Genomic DNA, 18,970 nt, shown 5'->3' with positions numbered 1-18,970 from the left:
TTGAAGAATCCATAGACTAACCACTTCTGGGAAAATGGAGCACACTAAACAACAACACAAAGAGTTATCCAAAATGGTGATGCATGGGTAAACCACTTTTCTAACCTTTAAAAAACACCTATAACAAAGAACAAACAGCAAAAACATATACATGATCAAATAAAAAAATCTTAGAATCAACTATTAAAGACTCTCGACTGAATGAACTACAGGACACAATACAAACCCTCCAACCCCAAAACAGCTATGGTGTTGATGGTATCCTACATGAAATTATAAAATATACAGACCACAAATTCCAATTGGCTATAATTCATAAACTCTTTAATATCATCCTTGGCGTTGGCATCTTCCCCAATATTTGGAACCAAGGACAGATCACCCCAATCTACAAAAGTGGAGACAAATTTGACCCCAATAACTACCAACAGCAGACGCATACATTTCCTCAGTGAAAACAATGTACTGAGCAAATGTCAAATTGGCTTTTTACCAAATGACTGTACGACAGAGCAATTATTCGCCCTGCACGCTAGGGCGAAACAAACAAGCCAAAACAAAGGCAAAGTCTTCTCATGCTTTGTTGATGATCTGGTTCTTCTGTCCCCAACCAAGGAGGGCCTACAGCAGCACTCAGAGCTTCTGCATAGATTCTGCCAGACCTGGGCCCTGACAGTAAATCTCAGTTAGACAAAAATAATGGTGTTCCAAAAAAGGTCCAGACGCCAGGACCACAAATACAAATTCCATCTAGATACCGTTGCCCGAGAGCACACAAAAAACTATACGTACCTCGGCCTAAACAATCAGCACCACAGGTAACTTCCACAAAGCTGTGTACGATCTGAGAGACAAGGCAAGAATGGCCTTCTATGCCATCAAAAGAAACATAAAATTCGACATACCAATTAGGATCTGCCTAAAAATACTTGAATAAGTTATAGAACCCATTGTGCTTCATGGTTGTGAGGTCTGGGATCCGCTCACCAACAAATAATTCATAAAATTGAACCAACACCAAATTGAGAGACTGCATGCAGAATTCTGCAAAAATATCCTCAGTATATAATCCATACAGAACAGAATTAGGCCGATACCCGTGAATTATCAAAATCCAGAAAAGAGACGTTAAATTCTATAACCACCTAAAAGGAAGCGATTCCCAAACCTTCCATAACAAACCCATCACCTAAAGAAAGATGAACCTGGAGAAGAGTGCCCTAAGCAAGCTGGTCCTGGGGCTCTGTTCACAAACACACCCAACAGAGCCCCAGCACAACAACACAATTGGACCCAACCAATTCATGCGAAAACAAAAAGATAATTACTTGAACATTGGAAAGAATACAAATTTAAAAAGCTAACTAGAATGATATTTGGCCCTAAACAGAGAGTACACAGGTAGAATACCTGACCACTGTGACTGACACAAACTTAAGGAAAGCTTTGAATATCCATGAGTCAGTGAGCATAGCCTTGCTATTGAGAAAGTTTGTGAGTGTAATGTTTACTGTCAATTAATTTACTGTTAACATAATGTTTCCCATGCTACTAAAGCTCTTAGAGACAGAGAGACAGAGAGAGGTGATAAGGAGACAGCCAGTCTGCAGAACGGACTAACAGACCACTCTACCCCCAAGCTACAGCACCCAGGGTCAATCCCATTTCAACTCCAGTCAACTTCAAGAGATCAGCCTAATTAAAATTGTGGATTTTTCAATTTGTGGAATTTAGCTCCACAACTCTACGCCACCACCTAACCGTCTGCTGTCAGCGTCATTGGAATTTAGGAACGTGAAGGACAATTGCCATTTCAGAGGGTCTTAATCTGTGCCCTGGGAAACTATCCCATAGTGTTTTCTAACAGGCTTGCTGTAATTTAGGTCAGTTAACCTATATTTAAGCAGGGAAGTCCGTTAATAACACATTCTTATTTAAAGACATGCACCTCTGTGGTCCTCCATGTCCTCATCCCGGGAGTGTTCTGACAGCAGCTCCAGGGGGGCCTGCAGCACTGCAACACTGTTCTGATTGATGATCTTCAGCTTCAGCTTGGGCTTGGGTTTCCTACGCCGCGATGCAGGTGCCGTCAGGCTCTTGAGCTGACACAAGCCTGACTCTGTCAGACACACGCCATCCTGAGTGTACGTCCTGACCAAGTCTGAAAGACACACACACACACACACACGGTTATGGTGCTGTTTGAACATCCTAGATGAACTGGAATGTGTGGAATGTACAGTAAAACAAGGTTTCATTAAGTCAAAGAGCTAGAAGGCATCTCAGAGAAGAAGAAATGTCTCGATCGCCAGACAGAACAAATACTAAAAGCATATGTCCTTCTGTAGCTCAGTTGGTAGAGCATGGCGCTTGTAACGCCAGGGTAGTGGGTTCGATTCCCGGGACCACCCATACGTAGAATGTATGCACACATGACTGTAAGTCGCTTTGGATAAAAGCGTCTGCTAAATGGCATATATTATTATTATTATATGGCAAATAGAAATCAAAACTGGATGGTCTTCAGAGATAGATGGGAGGGGTTGAGGGGAGCTGAAGGGTGGGACTGAAATATACTGTGCCGGTAAAATGTATATAGTATGTATAAGCTGGAAGTAGACGCCTAAGTGTTGTCGTCCCTTAGTTTACTCCAATTAGGGGAGGGGTGGTAGGATTATGGGAAAATAATAAAGAAAAGAATATAAGAAAAATATATAAAAATATATAAAAAAATAATAAATATAAAATATCTATTTATAAAAATATATATGGGAGAATATATAGGGGATTGCAAATTATGCAGACAATTACATTGATAGAAGCTACAATCTATTTGCAATATTAAAGCTGATACACTACCGTTCAAAAGTTTGGGGTCACTTAGAAATGTAATTTTTGAAGAAAAAAAAGCCTTTTTTTTGTCCATTAAAATCACATCAAATTGATCAGAAATAGTGTTAATGTTGTAAATGACAATTGTAGCTGGAAAGGCATACAGAGGCCCATTATCAGCAAGTTTATCATTTTAAAAGGCTAATTGATCATTAGAAAACCGTTTTGCAATTATGTTAGCACAACTGAAAACTGTGTGCTGATTAAAGAAGCAATAAAACTTGCCTTCTTTCGACTAGTTGAGTATCTGGAGCATCAGCATGTGCGGTTTTGATTATAGGCTCAAAATGACCAGAACCAAAAAAGTTTTTCTGAAACTCTTCAATCTACTCTTGTTCTGAGAAATGAATGGGAGAAATTCAAGAAACTGAAGATCTCGTACAACGCTGTGTACAAGGACATTTCTAAGTGACCCCAAACTTTTGAACCGTAGTGAATATATTTGTTTTATTAAATAAATAAATACCAAAAGCAGACTTATTGTTCTTACCCATGTCTTTAGCTTTTGTGAGAATCTGCGTCATAACTGCTGGTTCAATGGACTCTCTGGCCTTGGACACAGGCGCTGTGGATGCAGTGAGGACACACAAAAGCCAATGAGTAATTGGCTGCAATACACAAGATGCCTGAGAGGGTCAGATACAGTTCCAAGGACTCAGAAGGCTATACTGTATGTAGTGCTTCCTTACCCTTGGAGGCCTTGTGGACTCGGCACATGGTGCAGTCATAGCTGCTGTCTGCTGCTTTCTCCACATCCTCCTCTGAATGGAGACCCTGGCAGGAACTATGTATCCACCTATCGGAGAGGAAGGAGAAGGGGTTGGGGTTTCAGTTACCATGATTAAAAATAACAGACAATAAATATAGGTTACGGCAGGCTTAGCTAGTACTGTAGCAATGCCCACCTGTCGCATTGGCGGCACTGCACCACGATCTCTCCCTCGCTGTAGTCCTGGAGACAGAAGGGGCACGTCGCCAGGCTGCCACAGGGGGCGCACTGGGTGTAATTATTCTGCCACTCACACCTCAGGCCTGGCGAGGTGGCACCACACTGGGTACAGGACACACACCTGCAGGAGGAAACAGGGAAGGGGAGAAGGAGTGAGGACACTGCTACCTTGTTTTGCCCTGGCCTACTAACTGTTAGCTTGTTAGCACAGGCCTGCTAACCATCTGAATCGCCGCGTCCCAAACACTCACTGGACCCATATTTACTTTCTATCTCTTTTCGATTTTTTATTTGTTTATACCTTCCGGTAACCTGCCTCATCCAATGTGATACGGAATCGCCATTATTTTTTATTTTTAGAACACACTCAAGAACATCCAGAAGTTAACCAGCTAACTAGCAACAAGCTATTTAGTCATTGTTAGCCACTGCTAGCGGCTTTTACCTTTTGCACTGCCAGACAGTTTTTTTAACCTGGATAACACTCGCCAGTCCAGCTTCCCTGCCCCCCTGGACACTGTTCACTTGGCTACATAGCTGATGCATGCTAGACTGTCCATTAATCACGGTAGTCCATTCTGCTTGTTTATGTTTTATCTGTCGGCCCCAGCCGCACTCAGGCTCTGTGTGTAGTTAATCCGACCCTCCCTGCCTAGCCAACGCCATTTTACCTGCTGTTGTTGTGCTAGCTGATTAGCGGTTGTATTCTCACCTACTGTTTTAGCTAGCTCTCCCAATTCAACACCTGTGATTACTGTACGTCTCTCTCAAATGTCAATATGCCTTGTATACTGTTGTTCAGGTTAGTTATCATTGTTTTAGTTTACAATGGAGCCCCTAGTTCTACTCTTCATACCCCTGATACCTCCTTTGTCCCACCTCCCACACATGCGGTGACCTCACCCATTACAACCTCTCTCATCATCACCCAGTGCCTGGGCTTAACTCCGCTGTACCCGCACTCCACCATACCCGTCTGCGCATTATGCCCTGAATATATTCTACCATGCCCAGAAATCTGCTCCTTTCATTCTCTGTCCTCAACGCTCTAGGCGACCAGTTTTGATAGCCTTTGGCCGCACCCTCATACTACTCCTCCTCTGTTCCGCGGGTGATGTGGAGGTAAACCCAGGCCCTGCATGTCCCCAGGCACCCTCATTTGTTGACTTCTGTGATCGAAAAAGCCTTGGTTTCATGCATGTCAACATCAGAAGCCTCCTCCCTAAGTTTGTTTTAGTCACTGCTTTAGCACACTCTGCTAACCCTGATGTTCTTGCCGTGTCTGAATCCTGGCTCAGGAAGGCCACCAAAAATTCTGAGATTTCCATACCCAACTATAACATCTTCCGTCAAGATAGAACTGCTAAAGGGGGAGGAGTTGCAGTCTACTGCAGAGATAGCCTGCAAAGTAATGTCATACTTTCCAGGTCCATACCCAAACAGTTTGAACTACTAATCTTGAAAATTACTCTCTCCAGAAATAAGTCTCTCACTGTTGCCGCCTGCAACAGACCCCCCTCAGCACCCAGCTGTGCCCTGGACACCATTTGTGAATTGATCACCCCCCATCTAGCTTCAGAGTTTGTTCTGTTAGGTGACCTAAACTGGGATATGCTTAACACCCCGGCAGTCCTACAATCTAAGCTAGATGCCCTCAATCTCACACAAATCATCAAGGAACCCACCAGGTACAACCCTAAATCTGTAAACAAGGGCACCCTCATAGACGTCATCCTGACCAACTGGCCCTCCAAATACACCTCCGTTGTATTCAACCAGGATCTCAGCGATCACTGCCTCATTGCCTATTGACCTCATCCCGTCAGTTGAGGATGCCTGGTCATTCTTTAAAAGTAACTTCCTCACCATTTTAGATAAGCATTCTCCGTTCAAAAAATGCAGAACTAAGAACAGATATAGCCCTTGGTTCACTCCAGACCTGACTGCCCTCGACCAGCACAAAAACATCCTGTGACTGACTGCAGTTCTCTCTCTCACTCTAACTTAATATAATACATAAATTTAGTCTCAAATAATGCAAAAACAAAGTGTTGGAGAATAAAGTAAAAGTGCAATATGTGCCATGTAAAAAAAAAACATTCTGAGCAAGGAACTTAAACATATGAAAGCTGGTGGTTCCTTTTAACATGAATCTTCAATTTTCTCAGTTAATAAGTTTTAGGTTGTAGTTATTATAGGACTATCTCTCTCTATAACATTTGTAATTCATATACCTTTGACTATTGGATGTTCTAATAAGTACTTTAGTATTGCCAGCCTAATCTCGGGAGTTGATAGGCTTGAAGTCATAAACAGTGCAATGCTTTTACGCATTGTGAAGAGCTGCTGGCAAAACGCAGTAAAGTGCTGTTTGAATGAATGCTTACGAGCCTTATAGACTTAATTACATATATAATAACACATAGGAACACAAGCCTTACGTCACTAATATGGTCGAATCCAGAAACTATCATTTTGAAAAAAAAAGGTTAATTCTTTCAGTATCTAACGGGTGGTATCCATAAGTCTAAATATTGCTGTTCCATTGTACAACCTTCAATGTTATGTCATAATTACTGCGTGCAATGAACGCAAGAGAAGAGACACAATTTCAATAGTTTAATATTGCCTGCTAACATGAATTTCTTTTAACTAAATATGCAGGTTTAAAAAAATATCATTGTGTATTTATTTTAAGAAAGGCCTTGATGTTTATGGTTAGGTACATTCGTGCAACAATTTGAAAATGCGCTTTTGTTAAATCATCTCCCGTTTGGCGAAGTTGGCTGTCTTTGTTAGGAAGAAATAGTCTTCACACAGTTCGCAAAGAGCCAGGCGGCTCAAACTGCTGCATATACCCTGACTCCGTTTGCACGGAACGCAAGAGAAGTGACACAATTTCCCTATTTAAAAGAAATTCATGTTAGCAGGCAATATTAACTAAATATGCAGGTTTAAAATATATACTTGTGTATTGATTTTAAGAAAGGTGTTGTTGTTAACACATTGGTGCAACGACAGTGCATTTTTCGCAAGTTAAATCACCTGTTTGGCGAAGTAGCCAGTGATTCAATGATAAATTAACAGGCACCGCATTGATTATATGCAACGCAGGACAAGCTAGATAAACTAGTAATATCATCAACCATGTGTAGTTAACTAGTGATTATGTTAAGATTGATTGATTGTTTTTATAAGATACGTTTAATGCTAGCTAGCTCCTTGCTGCACTGCATAACAGGTAGTCAGCCTGCCACGCAGTCTCCTCATGGAGTGCAATGTAATTGGCCATGATCAGTGTCCAAACATGCCGATTGTTAAGAAAACTTGAAATCGGCCCTAATTAATCGGTCATTCCGATGAATCGGTCGACCTCTAGTTGGTACTTTGACTTCTTGCTTAGATCAACGTTGACGTTATACTATATAGGGAATAGGGGGCTATTTGGGACACAGCCACGTTATCATAATAGGAAAAGGTTGAGGGGATGGACAGATGAGTCAGCTACACACCATTTGCACTTCCAGCTGTCCTTGGGAACGTTCTGCAGCGGAGGGTCCAGGCAGTAGGTGTGATAGCTGATGTCACAGTCGTCACACAGCAGCAGACGGCCCGGGTCGGTGGCCTGGCCACACGCCTCGCACACTGTACACTCCAGACAGCGCCAGCCTTTATTCAACACCACCTTGGTGATCTGGAAGGAGAGGACAGGGTCAGATGTGGTGTGAGAGTATATTGGCAAAAGTCCAAATTGTGTGCGCTTATCTCTTTAAGAAGATCCCATAGTAAAGGACATTGATATATCACTGTGCTGCCAAGCTACACTAAAGAGTTTTGTTTGCAGTAATTGGCAGCATTAAGAGATAAGGATGGAATCAACTTGAGCTGAGCTTCCTGTGATTACAGAGTTTATATGGCCCGTTTAATCCAGTTAACACTCACATACTGAGGCAGTCAGTCATAGCCAGGTTAAAATCTTTGAAATCAATAGATGATTAACCCTAAGGCCAGTCATCTGTGGGGTTCCCACGATTCCTACTCGTATGTAGTATCAAAATCGTCAGTAAGATCTCAGAGAAAATGCCACTGTAAAGGACGGGGTACTTACCTTGATGCCAACACAGAAGGGGTGGTAGCACTGCCCACACTGGGCACAGGCCAGAAGACGACCCTCTGCACCCAGCCCAAAACTCCCGCACACCACACACATGTCCTGAGAGAGGGGAAACAAATGGAGTTTACACATGATACTAGAGAATCAAAGTTGAACTGTGATATGGTACTAATCGAATAATAGAGGTAGAGGAAATGTATAATTTGTACACAAACAGATGCCCACCTGTTTCAATGTGAAGCTGTCGTTGCTGGAGAATATGACCACGGTGTTGTGCATGGCATTCTCCTCTTCCTCCTTCATCTGGTATGGTGATTCCATGGTGGTGACCTGTATGTTATGAAGCATGAGCACAAACACAGCATTAGATAGGATTGAGTCCTGTGATATTCCCTAAATGAAAGTGAAGTGTTTCTGTCTCTAAACCAATATTGCATCTCTGTTTATGGCGTAAATTCTTACAGATTATTTTACAGCATGTGAAGTTGTCAGCATTACAAGAGACTGCCTAGATAGGATTATTGATTAGCATTTGCCTCGGACACGAATGTTGTGTCATGCTGTGGTATGGAGTAACATGTCCACTGGGTGAGTCTGTTTTTGTGCTGCAGCAAATAATCTATCCACAACATATGATTACTGTTTACAATACACCAGGAAAACTAGGAGGTTTATGGGTAATAAATAAGGCTGGGAATTGCCAGGAACCTCACGATACGATATTATCACGAAACTTAGGTGCCGATACAATATGTATTGCAATTCAAACGATCCCATATGTATTGTGATTGGATACTGTAATTTTATTGCAATTTGATGTTCGAAACATATTGCTTAGTATATGTCTGCAGCAGAGACAGGAGAGGGCATTAGAACATTTGTTTTGATCAGTCATGAAAATAAAAGTGCTGAAAACACATCGTCTCGCTATTTATTTTTTAAGATTGCGAACAAGCTATAGGATGAAAAATACCGAAGTCCTAGCGCAGGTACGGCCGACTAGCGCTAGCTAATGCTACCCAGAAAATCGATACTTGGAGCCAAAGTATTTTTATAAAATGCAGGTACAGCCGACTAGCGCTAGCTAATGCTACCCAGAGAATCGATACTTGGAGCCAAAGTATTTTTATAAAATGTTTTATTTAACCTCCATTTAACCAGGTAAGTCAGTTGAGAACAAATTCTTATTTACAATGACAGTCTACTCCGGCGAAACCCGGACGGCACTGGGCCAATTGTGTGCCGCCCTATGGGACTCCCAATCATAGCCGGATGTGATGCATCCTGGATTTGAACCAGGGACTGCAGTGACGCCTCTAGCACTGAGATGCAGTGTCTTAGGCGCTGCGCCACTCGGGAGCCCCAGCATTATTAACATCCAAAATAATATTGCGCTATATAACTGTCAATTTTTCCTCCCAACACTAGTAATAAAACTGTCTTTCAGTTAATTGTAACGGATTAGTGTGAACTAAAGAGATCAGGTTGACAGGTGACATAGCCTACCCCAGGGTTGACTGTGGGACTGGCTCCATTCTTCCCTCTCGCTCGGCCCCGACCCCCTCTGCCCGACAGACCAGCCCCTCTGGGTCGCCTCCTCCCGGGGAACCCTGACCCCCGACCCTGTAACAGAAACACACACCTCAGGACTCCTCAACACACACCGGATCACACACACAAAAACACTCGCAAGAGTCGTGTTCAGTCAGATACAGAAAAACACACACACAGGTCCTCACTTGCTTGACTGTGATCGATGAAGTCAGCTTAATTAAAAAGTTTGCCATAGGGGACTTCTCCTCCACCCACTGTAGAGCTGTTGAGCTATGAGGCTGATGGTATCTAGTGAGGTAACAGGAACAGCAACTTGGTCTACTTTACAGAGGTAATGTCCTTTCCCATTCAGTGGTGTTTTCTTGGATGGTAGGTAGAACATTGCAAAGCCTACGCACGGATATGAAATGTGTTAAATATTACTATGGATATGAAACCATCTTAGAATAGTGCTTAATTCAAGCTACAAAACAAATTGATGCAGGGGGAAAAAGCTGCCATTTCTGATTTAAGAAAATTGAGAACGCAATTTGTTTTTATTTTCTTTATTCAGCTAGAGCGGCATACTACAAAGCAGGATCGATGAGTTAGTCAGCGAACTTAGATTAAAAAACTAAAATAAAGTTCAACTTCTATACTGAACAAAAATATAAATGCAACATGTAAAGTGTTGGTCACATGTTTCATTAGTGGAAATAAAAAAATGTTTAAATCACAGGAATGTTCCATATGCACAAAAAGCGTATTTCTCTCAAATTATGTGCACAAATTGGTTTACATCACTGTTAGTGACAATTTCTCCAATGCCAAGATGATCCATCCACCTGACAGGTGTAGCATATCAAGAAGCTGATTAAATAGCATCATTACAAATCAAATCAAATTTTATTTGTCACATACACATGGTTAGCAGATGTTAATGCGAGTGTAGCGAAATGCTTGTGCTTCTAGTTCCGACAATGCAGTAATAACCAACAAGTAATCTAACTAACAATTCCAAAACTACTGTCTTATACACAGTGTAAGGGGATAAAGAATATGTACATAAGGATACATGAATGAGTGATGGTACAGAGCAGCATAGGCAAGATACAGTAGATGGTATCGAGTACAGTATATACATATGAGATGAATATGTAAACAAAGTGGCATAGTTAAAGTGGCTAGTGATACAAGTATTACATAAGGATGCAGTCGATGATGTAGAGTACAGTATATACGTATGCATATGAGATTAATAATGTAGGGTAAGTAACATTATATAAGGTAGCATTGTTTAAAGTGGCTAGTGATATATTTACATCATTTCCCATTATTAAAGTGGCTGGAGTTGAGTCAGTGTCAGTGTGTTGGCAGCAGCCACTCAATGTTAGTGGTGGCTGTTTAACAGTCTGATGGCCTTGAGATAGAAGCTGTTTTTCAGTCTCTCGGTCCCAGCTTTGATGCACCTGTACTGACCTCGCCTTCTGGATGATAGCGGGGTAAACAGGCAGTGGCTCGGGTGGTTGATGTCCTTGATGATCTTTATGGCCTTCCTGTAACATCGGGTGGTGTAGGTGTCCTGGAGGGCAGGTAGTTTGCCCCCGGTGATGCTTTGTGCAGACCTCACTACCCTCTGGAGAGCCTTACGGTTGAGGGCGGAGCAGTTGCCGTACCAGGCGGTGATAAAGTTGTGAGTGCTTTTGGTGACAAGCCAAATTTCTTCAGCCTCCTGAGGTTGAAGAGGCGCTGCTGCGCCTTCTTCACGATGCTGTCTGTGTGAGTGGACCAATTCAGTTTGTCTGTGATGTGTATGCCGAGGAACTTAAAACTTGCTACCCTCTCCACTACTGTTCCATCGATGTGGATAGGCGGGTGTTCCCTCTGCTGTTTCCTGAAGTCCACAATCATCTCCTTAGTTTTGTTGACGTTGAGTGTGAGGTTATTTTCCTGACACCACACTCCGAGGGCCCTCACCTCCTCCCTGTAGGCCGTCTCGTCGTTGTTGGTAATCAAGCCTACCACTGTTGTGTCGTCCGCAAACTTGATGATTGAGTTGGAGGCGTGCATGGCCACGCAGTCGTGGGTGAACAGGGAGTACAGGAGAGGGCTCAGAACGCACCCTTGTGGGGCCCCAGTGTTGAGGATCAGCGGGGAGGAGATGTTGCCTACCCTCACCACCTGGGGGCGGCCCGTCAGGAAGTCCAGTACCCAGTTGCACAGGGCGGGCTCGAGACCCAGGGTCTCGAGCTTGATGACGAGCTTGGAGGGTACTATGGTATTGAATGCCGAGCTGTAGTTGATGAACAGCATTCTCACATAGGTATTCCTCTTGTCCAGATGGGTTAGGGCAGTGTGCAGTGTGGTTGAGATTGCATCGTCTGTGGACCTATTTGGGCGGTAAGCAAATTGGAGTGGTTCTAGGGTGTCAGGTAGGGTGGAGGTGATATGGTCCTTGACTAGTCTCTCAAAGCACTTCATGATGACGGAAGTGAGTGCTACGGGGCGGTAGTCGTTTAGCTCAGTTACCTTAGCTTTCTTGGGAACACCGGTGAACCTTGTGCTGAGAACATTAGAAGGCCACTCTAAAATGTGCAGTTTTATCGGACTACAACATGCAGTTTTGAGGGTGCGTGCAATTGGCATGCTGACTGCAGGAATGTCCACCAGTACTGTTGCCAGAGACGTGAATGTTAATTTCTCTACCATCAGTCGCCTACGTCGTCATTTTAGAGAATTTGTCAGTACACTCAACCAGCCTCACAACCACAGACCATGTGTAACCACACCAGTCGAGGACTTCCACATCTGGCTTCTTCACCTGCGGGATCGTGTGAGACGAGCCACCCGGACAGCTGTTGAAACGGAGGAGTATTTCTGTCCCTAATAAAGCCCTTTTGTGGGTGGGCTATGCCCTCCCAGGCCCACCCATGGCTGCACCCCAGTCCAGTCATGTGAAATGCATACGCTAGGGCCTAATGAATTTATTTCAGCTGAATTCCTTATATGAACTATAATTCAGTAAAATCGTTGAAATTGTTACATGTTGCTTTGATATTTTTGTTCAGTATATGTGTTTGTTGAGTCAATTAGAATGTGCCCATGTTAGGCATATCTTAAAAATAAAGTTACTTCAGAATATTTAGCTGGCTAACTCATTGATCCTGCTTTGTAGGGTACACCTTCAGTCTCCACATTCCACAACTCAACAGTACATAGGCAGTCCAGCGGTGACAACACAAAACCCATTTCTCCAAATAAGACACCTTGACGTGCTCATCTTTCTCAGTAATAGGATAATCTCTCCTGCACCATTCTGAGAGACTTCTGCTGAGCGATTAGTGCTTTTTGAGATCGGTTCGTTTTCGGCTTGATTATATAAATGTGGTTTGGATGCCGTAACACAGAATAAAACAATTAAAAAGTCCCATGGTGGTAGTGACTGCTCATTACTGATTATCACTTATTATCCATTATTTATTCACATTACCTTGATAAAATATTAAAGTTCTGTAGAGCTGCTACCTATGCTGTCTGACAAAAATCACTATTTGTGACCTGATTCAGGAAACTAGGCCTTATGGTGCAAGTCACGACTTCAGTCGAGCAGTTTGGACATAAAACATATTTTATCTTTTTTTTTTTTTTTACCAAAATGCATTTATTGGCAGAAATGCCTTCTCTAACATGTTAACTTTCATGTGCCTTAATATCAAACTATCAAAATTGTTAAATTACGAGCCTAGTTGGTTTAGCCACAGAAAAAGTGAGCAACCTTCAGGCTGGTCATGATTGGCTGAGATAATGAGTGGGCTGGACATGCAAAGAGAGGAGTTTGGATTGGTCTGCCAAAGTAAATGCAACAAAGCGTAATTAAATTGTTGTAGGCAGCACAGTTAGTCACAAACGCTCTGGATAACATGAAAACAGCCGAACCAGCTCTGCTAGAGGGAGTAAAATGATCAGAGTGGGGTGTTCTCATTATGTGTCTGGAAGTAGCTAGCCAATGTTAGCCAGTTAGCTTGGGTGCTTGACTGTCATTGTGAGGTCAGAGCTTTCGGATCAACCCTACTTATTGGCCAGAGTGTCCAGTGTGCCCTCAACACGAAACGCTCTGAATTTACAAATGGACAATCTGACAGCACAGTTGCAGTCACCAATGCTCTGGATAACATAACAGCCTAACCAGCTCTGCTTGGGTGAGTAATGTTCAGTGAGCTGTTCTCTCTCAGATGTCTTAGATTTAGTGAAGAACGTTCCGATCAACACTTAAAGAGATAGCCCCACCTAAGGCTTAAGATGGTGTGAACAATGCTGAATGGGTATAGACCAGTGGTTCCCCAACTTTTTATAGTCCCGTACCCCAAGGCAGGATACACTGAGCGCAGCCCAATCCAGAAATCTGTCAGTGGCTTCTGATTAAATTACATTTTTCACAGAACCGCTTGTTGCAATCTCGATGAGGCTCTCTTATTCAGATATCAGTAAGTGGACTGGAGGCAGGGCAAAAAAGGGATAACAAATCCAGTTGTGTCATCCGTTTCGGGAAAGTACCTACGTAATTGTACAGATACCAACACACCTTGACCACCAAAGTCCATTTGATGTCACAAAGCTGTCCAGTACTTTAAAAATATCCTCTCCTGTTGTCCTGGTTTCCAGCGGTTTGCAGGAGAGGAAGTCTTCCTTAATTGACCCCCCATAAACTTAACGGACATATAACAGTCGCTCAAAAACTCCCGTGACTTATTTTTCAAATTGGCGTGTTTTGTTTCTAAATGTCTGTGCAAGAGTGAAGGTTTCATCGAGTTGTGAGATAGTACTTTTGCACATATAACACACTGTGGCTGAGGAAAGGCACTACTTCCAATATAAGTGAAGCCCAAATCAATGTAGTTCTCATCATATTCGTGCCTCTGATGGTCCAATGTCCCTGTCTGTTGTTCGGTGCTTTCCCGGTTAACGGGGCAGTAGCTCTTCGGCTGCATCAGACTCACAACTGTCAGCGTCTATGCTAGCTGGGCTAGCAACAAATGTAGAATTACTGATGCTTACATTGGATGTGCTCCTGGAAGCAGAACAACTTGTGTCATCGACAGGTGCAGTACTGCTGGTAGTAGCAGTATTACCAGTAGAATTGGTAGTAGCAGTACTACCAGTAGAGCTGGTATGCATTTCTATGGACACGGGCCTTACTTCTTCTAACCCTTTATCAATTTTGGAGCAAACTGAATGAGCAGCAGCTACGTTTGTCTACATACGGACCGTTAGTGGAATTCCCACGAGAGAGTAACGGTTAATGTGATTGGATGTTAATTATTTGACTAGGCTAACTGTATTTGACATTGTTTTGTTATTTCTCTGAACACTGGATGGTTTAATTTTATTTTTGGCAGTGAAACAAGGCTACTCAGGCGAGAGAAAAAAATACTCACCCAAATGTATAGCCCCGTTGGAAAATATAAATGTACCGTTTGGAAATGTGAATCACATTTTTATTTTGCCTTCCCGACGGAATTGCGCGTAACCCTGGGGAAATACCTGGTATAGACAAAGAAGCGCTCTCCAATAGTAGTACTAAAACATTGAATATGATTTTCTCAAAAGTGAGTTTTTTAAATTTAATTGAACCTTTACGTTACGCATATCCCAGTTTAGGTCACCTAACAGAACAAACTCTGAAGCTAGATGGGGGGCAATCAATTCACAAATGGTGTCCATGGCACAGCAAGGAGATAGCAAGGGCTAGAGAGTTAGCCTTTGGAGGACGTCGCGATGGGGTGAGTCTGTTTATTCCTCTTCATGCGGTGACATCGATAGACCGGTGTTTTTTTTTAAATGTTTTTATTTTACCTTTATTTACCTAGGCAAGTCAGTTAAGAACAAATTCTTATTTTCAATGACTGCCTAGGAACAGTGGGTTAACTGCCTGTTCAGGGGCAGAACGACAGATTTGTACCTTGTCAGCTCAGGGGTTTGAACTTGCAACCTTCCGGTTACTAGTCCAACACTCTAACCACTAGGCTACCCTGCCGCCCCATTTACAAGTTGATCAACTTGCAAAAGCAGAATTACTTTCCTGTCGTTTCTCAATATCCCCTCACGATCATGCATTCTTCTGTCTCTTCTGTAGCAGGTGTAAAAGAAACAGGCCGGACAAGTAGATGTGCAATGGATTATGGTCATTGTAGTTAATTACCACATTTTATGCACTAAACCATGTAGAATATTGGCCTATTGGAAACAACAACGCCCTGCTACATTGCACAGTTCAGGCTGGATCAATGCGTGCATTGAGCTCACAAAAATAATAATACATGTAATAAATTATTGAACCTTCATCGGCCAATTAGTTGTTTAAAAAACTAAAACTCAAGAAAATGTTGGTTAAATCGCTCAGCACTATGAGAGACAGCCTTTGTAACACAGCAAGTGTCCAGGCTCTCTGTCCAGGCTGTTGACAGAGGACCTCTCTAATGTTATTCTGGCCATTTGAACTCCATTACGCTGTCAACACTTTTCCGGTGGTGGTGGCTGCTGGGGCCTAATCACGACTGTCAAACGAGTCTACATTCTGTGAATCTTCCCCCCAAATCCCTCCTCCCTGATTCCCCAGTGCATTCTCTTCACACCCCCCAGCGGTCTGACAACCTGATTGACACACAGTATGGTGCTGCTTAACCTGCCCAAAACGCATGCCAAGACCCAGCAATTACTACCTCACTTAGCGCCAGTGTGTAACACTAATGTCACCATGGCGACAGATTGCAGCATTCACTTGGGCAGGCCTCAGTGCCCACACAGCCCACTTAAAAAAAAATCTCCATCCCGCCCCAAACTCACCCACAAAAGTATGACAAACTAAACAAACAATTAAACAAACAGGCAACAAACAAACACAGGTTAAACCTTGTGCCTCAGGCTGCAAAGGAAGGCCAAGATATTAACCCAATTCACAATGCTATATTACAAGTACAAAGCAAGAGATCCTCTAGTGGATAAAAAGTTAAACATTTTGCCATTAATAAGGATGAGTCGCATTAGGCTACTACAGGTTCTCATTCACCGTTCCCTTATTAGCCTGTCAATGTGAATTTACCACAGTCTCCTCTCCTCTGGTGACAGTGTTAGTTGAATGATTCATTGTAAAAGTCCACCAATAACACAGTGACATCAAGCATCACTCTGCCAGTGCGCTTCACATAGCCTAAGGTAAGCAGAAGACTGCTGTGGCATGGCCATGTGGTGGTTCTGGAGGTCTGGTCCCCAGAGAGAGCCGCGGTTATTTACCACTCTGATGCTCCAGGCAGGGCTGCAGCAGCCGGACGAGAGCTGCCTGGTCTTTGGGACGTTCCACGCCTCTGGCTGGTCTGGAGACCAGGAGGGGGAGCTCACACTGCTATGGGGGCTCCCATGCCATGCGCCCTAAGGTACAGGTAGGGGGGCCGGGTTGGGTGGGTGAGAGAGGGAGGGATTGGGGTGAGAAGGAGGGTGACAAAATGCAGCAACTTAAAAAACAAAGCCAGAGAAAGATGAAAACATAACAGGCAGATGCAGTGAGTTTAAAAGGCTGGTGGCTGAAGAAGCTTGTTGGGACCATTCAACACACCCAAAGTAAGAGATATGGCGCTAATAATGATGCTGTTATACATTCTGACTTGGGGCAAAAAGACAGGATATTATGATGCACATGATACTTTCTATATTGAAGCCAATCCAAGAGATCTTTCATGCATACGAGTTGAGGCATGTTGTTTCGAGCTAGACGTTCAGAGAGAGCTTGCAAAGGTGAAGCAGAATCATGTTAGTCGGCGCAGCAATCTTGAATTCAGACAAGCAACAGCACCATGCAACAGCAGCAGGACGGGGAGGAGCAAGAGACCACAGCATCCTCTTGCCATGGCAACCGCATGTCACTGCCTCACTCATATCGCTGGCTTGTTGACAAAACACCACCTGGTTGCGTCAGACTGCACGACTGATAGCGCATGGCTCTTCCGAGGCAGAAGCACAAAGACACCAAATCGGACTACACAAGATCCCACTCTATTCAAATAGCCTACATTTGATCTCCCCCAGGCCTGATCTAACAAATTAGTCTGTCTACGCACAGCGTTTATTTAAGCAATAGGATATATCTGGAGAGAAAAGCACGACGTTGCATGGCTAAACTCTCCTCAGCCTCATCCATAATATATCATAGCCATGTGTATGATTAATATCCCAGTATTATTAGGATTTGACCCAACCCGCATACTGTGTCTCTGATTAGTGGCTTGATGAAAGTGTGTTTGGGGGGGTGGGGGGGTTAACAAAGCCCTAATGAAGGTATTCTAAGGAGAATGAGAACAGGCTTGTAGCCATCATCAGAGATGGACTGCCTTCAGCACATAAAACATGTACTAGGAATACCATGGCAATTGGATACTAGTCTAGGACAAGTGACACAGCTTGAAGTTATACTGTGGGATTGCATATGGGGATATGGGGTTGTATATAAAGTAGCCTGTTGGTATTGTCTATACATGTTGGCAGTGTGCTCCTATAGGGCAGTGGGACAGTGTGTGTACACTGGTGGTGGGTGTTTGCAGAGTGGATCAGAATGAACAGGTAAAATGTAGAGGTGGGGTATGGTGTGTAAGGAATAGGCCGTACTAATATTCAATTCTCATTCTGCAGTGTGGGAAACTATTCTTCAGACTTACCATCAGTATTCTTCAGACACACCATCAGTGAATCCAAAACCAGGCCCTCTCACCCCTAAAAACTTGTTCAGAGGGCCCCCCGTTGTCACGTGTTGTTGGCGTAAGTCGGAGGGTGACGTATATAAAGTGGCGAGGGGGTCAATAAACGCATCAACTTTGGGACATACTGGCAACTTTTATGATGCAATTCCAAATGTAATAATAAAATGAGCATGAAATTCTAATGAACAAATCCCCCCTATGGTTGCACAAGATATAAACCTCAGCAACAGTTAGGCTACCTCCCAAATGAAGTGGTTATTTCACCTGTTTAACCTGTCAAGACTCAAAATCAGACAAACAAACATGAGTCAGAGGATTAGTCATGCCTCTCAATTATTTTGTGTGATGTTGTGCAGACTCCAAACCTTTGGATAGCACTTCACTCTGGAGGCCGCAGTGGCTGTCTGCGGGTCTAATTAGCCCCTACGCCCTTGATCATTTTCACTCCCTCAACTTTGGGACACTTGTGCATATGGTGGCGGTGAGCACGAGCATGCAAATTGAGGGGGATGGGCTATTTGGGATTCAGCTCAAGTGAAAATTGAGGCGGGAGGGTGAGAACAGCCATGGTCTCTGCTGACGATACAGTTTGGCCAATAACCCGACATCAAACACACAGGACTCAACGGTTCTCAACTGCCACAACTGGCAAGTTCTCTGGGTTAAGTGTCCTCTGCAGCAGCAACACCCGTTTTAATCATATTCCAAACCACTGACATCATAGCCAATCCACCG

At 43.3% G+C, this 18,970-nt stretch overlaps 1 protein-coding gene across 8 annotated transcripts in view; it reads right to left on the bottom strand.

The window, feature by feature from the left end:
• LOC118395216 (histone-lysine N-methyltransferase 2C-like) overlaps window positions 1-18,970 on the bottom strand; it is a 138,989-nt gene that overhangs the window by 67,562 nt on the left and 52,457 nt on the right. For 7 of the 8 annotated variants that reach the window (XM_052463809.1, XM_052463810.1, XM_052463813.1 and 4 more), the window contains 9 exons: window positions 16,779-16,913; window positions 9,462-9,578; window positions 8,181-8,285; window positions 7,950-8,054; window positions 7,354-7,535; window positions 3,798-3,962; window positions 3,582-3,688; window positions 3,383-3,457; window positions 1,949-2,161 (listed from right to left, as the gene is read on the bottom strand). In XM_052463809.1, coding sequence (XP_052319769.1) covers window positions 1,949-2,161; window positions 3,383-3,457; window positions 3,582-3,688; window positions 3,798-3,962; window positions 7,354-7,535; window positions 7,950-8,054; window positions 8,181-8,285; window positions 9,462-9,578; window positions 16,779-16,913 — 1,204 coding nt within the window. The remainder of the gene's footprint in view (window positions 1-1,948; window positions 2,162-3,382; window positions 3,458-3,581; window positions 3,689-3,797; window positions 3,963-7,353; window positions 7,536-7,949; window positions 8,055-8,180; window positions 8,286-9,461; window positions 9,579-16,778; window positions 16,914-18,970) is intronic. The other variant, XM_052463815.1, reaches the window with a different exon arrangement.

This window comes from Oncorhynchus keta, chromosome 15 (genome assembly GCF_023373465.1).
Source record: "Oncorhynchus keta strain PuntledgeMale-10-30-2019 chromosome 15, Oket_V2, whole genome shotgun sequence".
Lineage (NCBI taxonomy): Eukaryota > Metazoa > Chordata > Actinopteri > Salmoniformes > Salmonidae > Oncorhynchus > Oncorhynchus keta.
The sequence above is the reverse complement of the archived record's forward strand: the minus strand, read 5'-3'. Positions and strand labels throughout refer to the sequence as shown.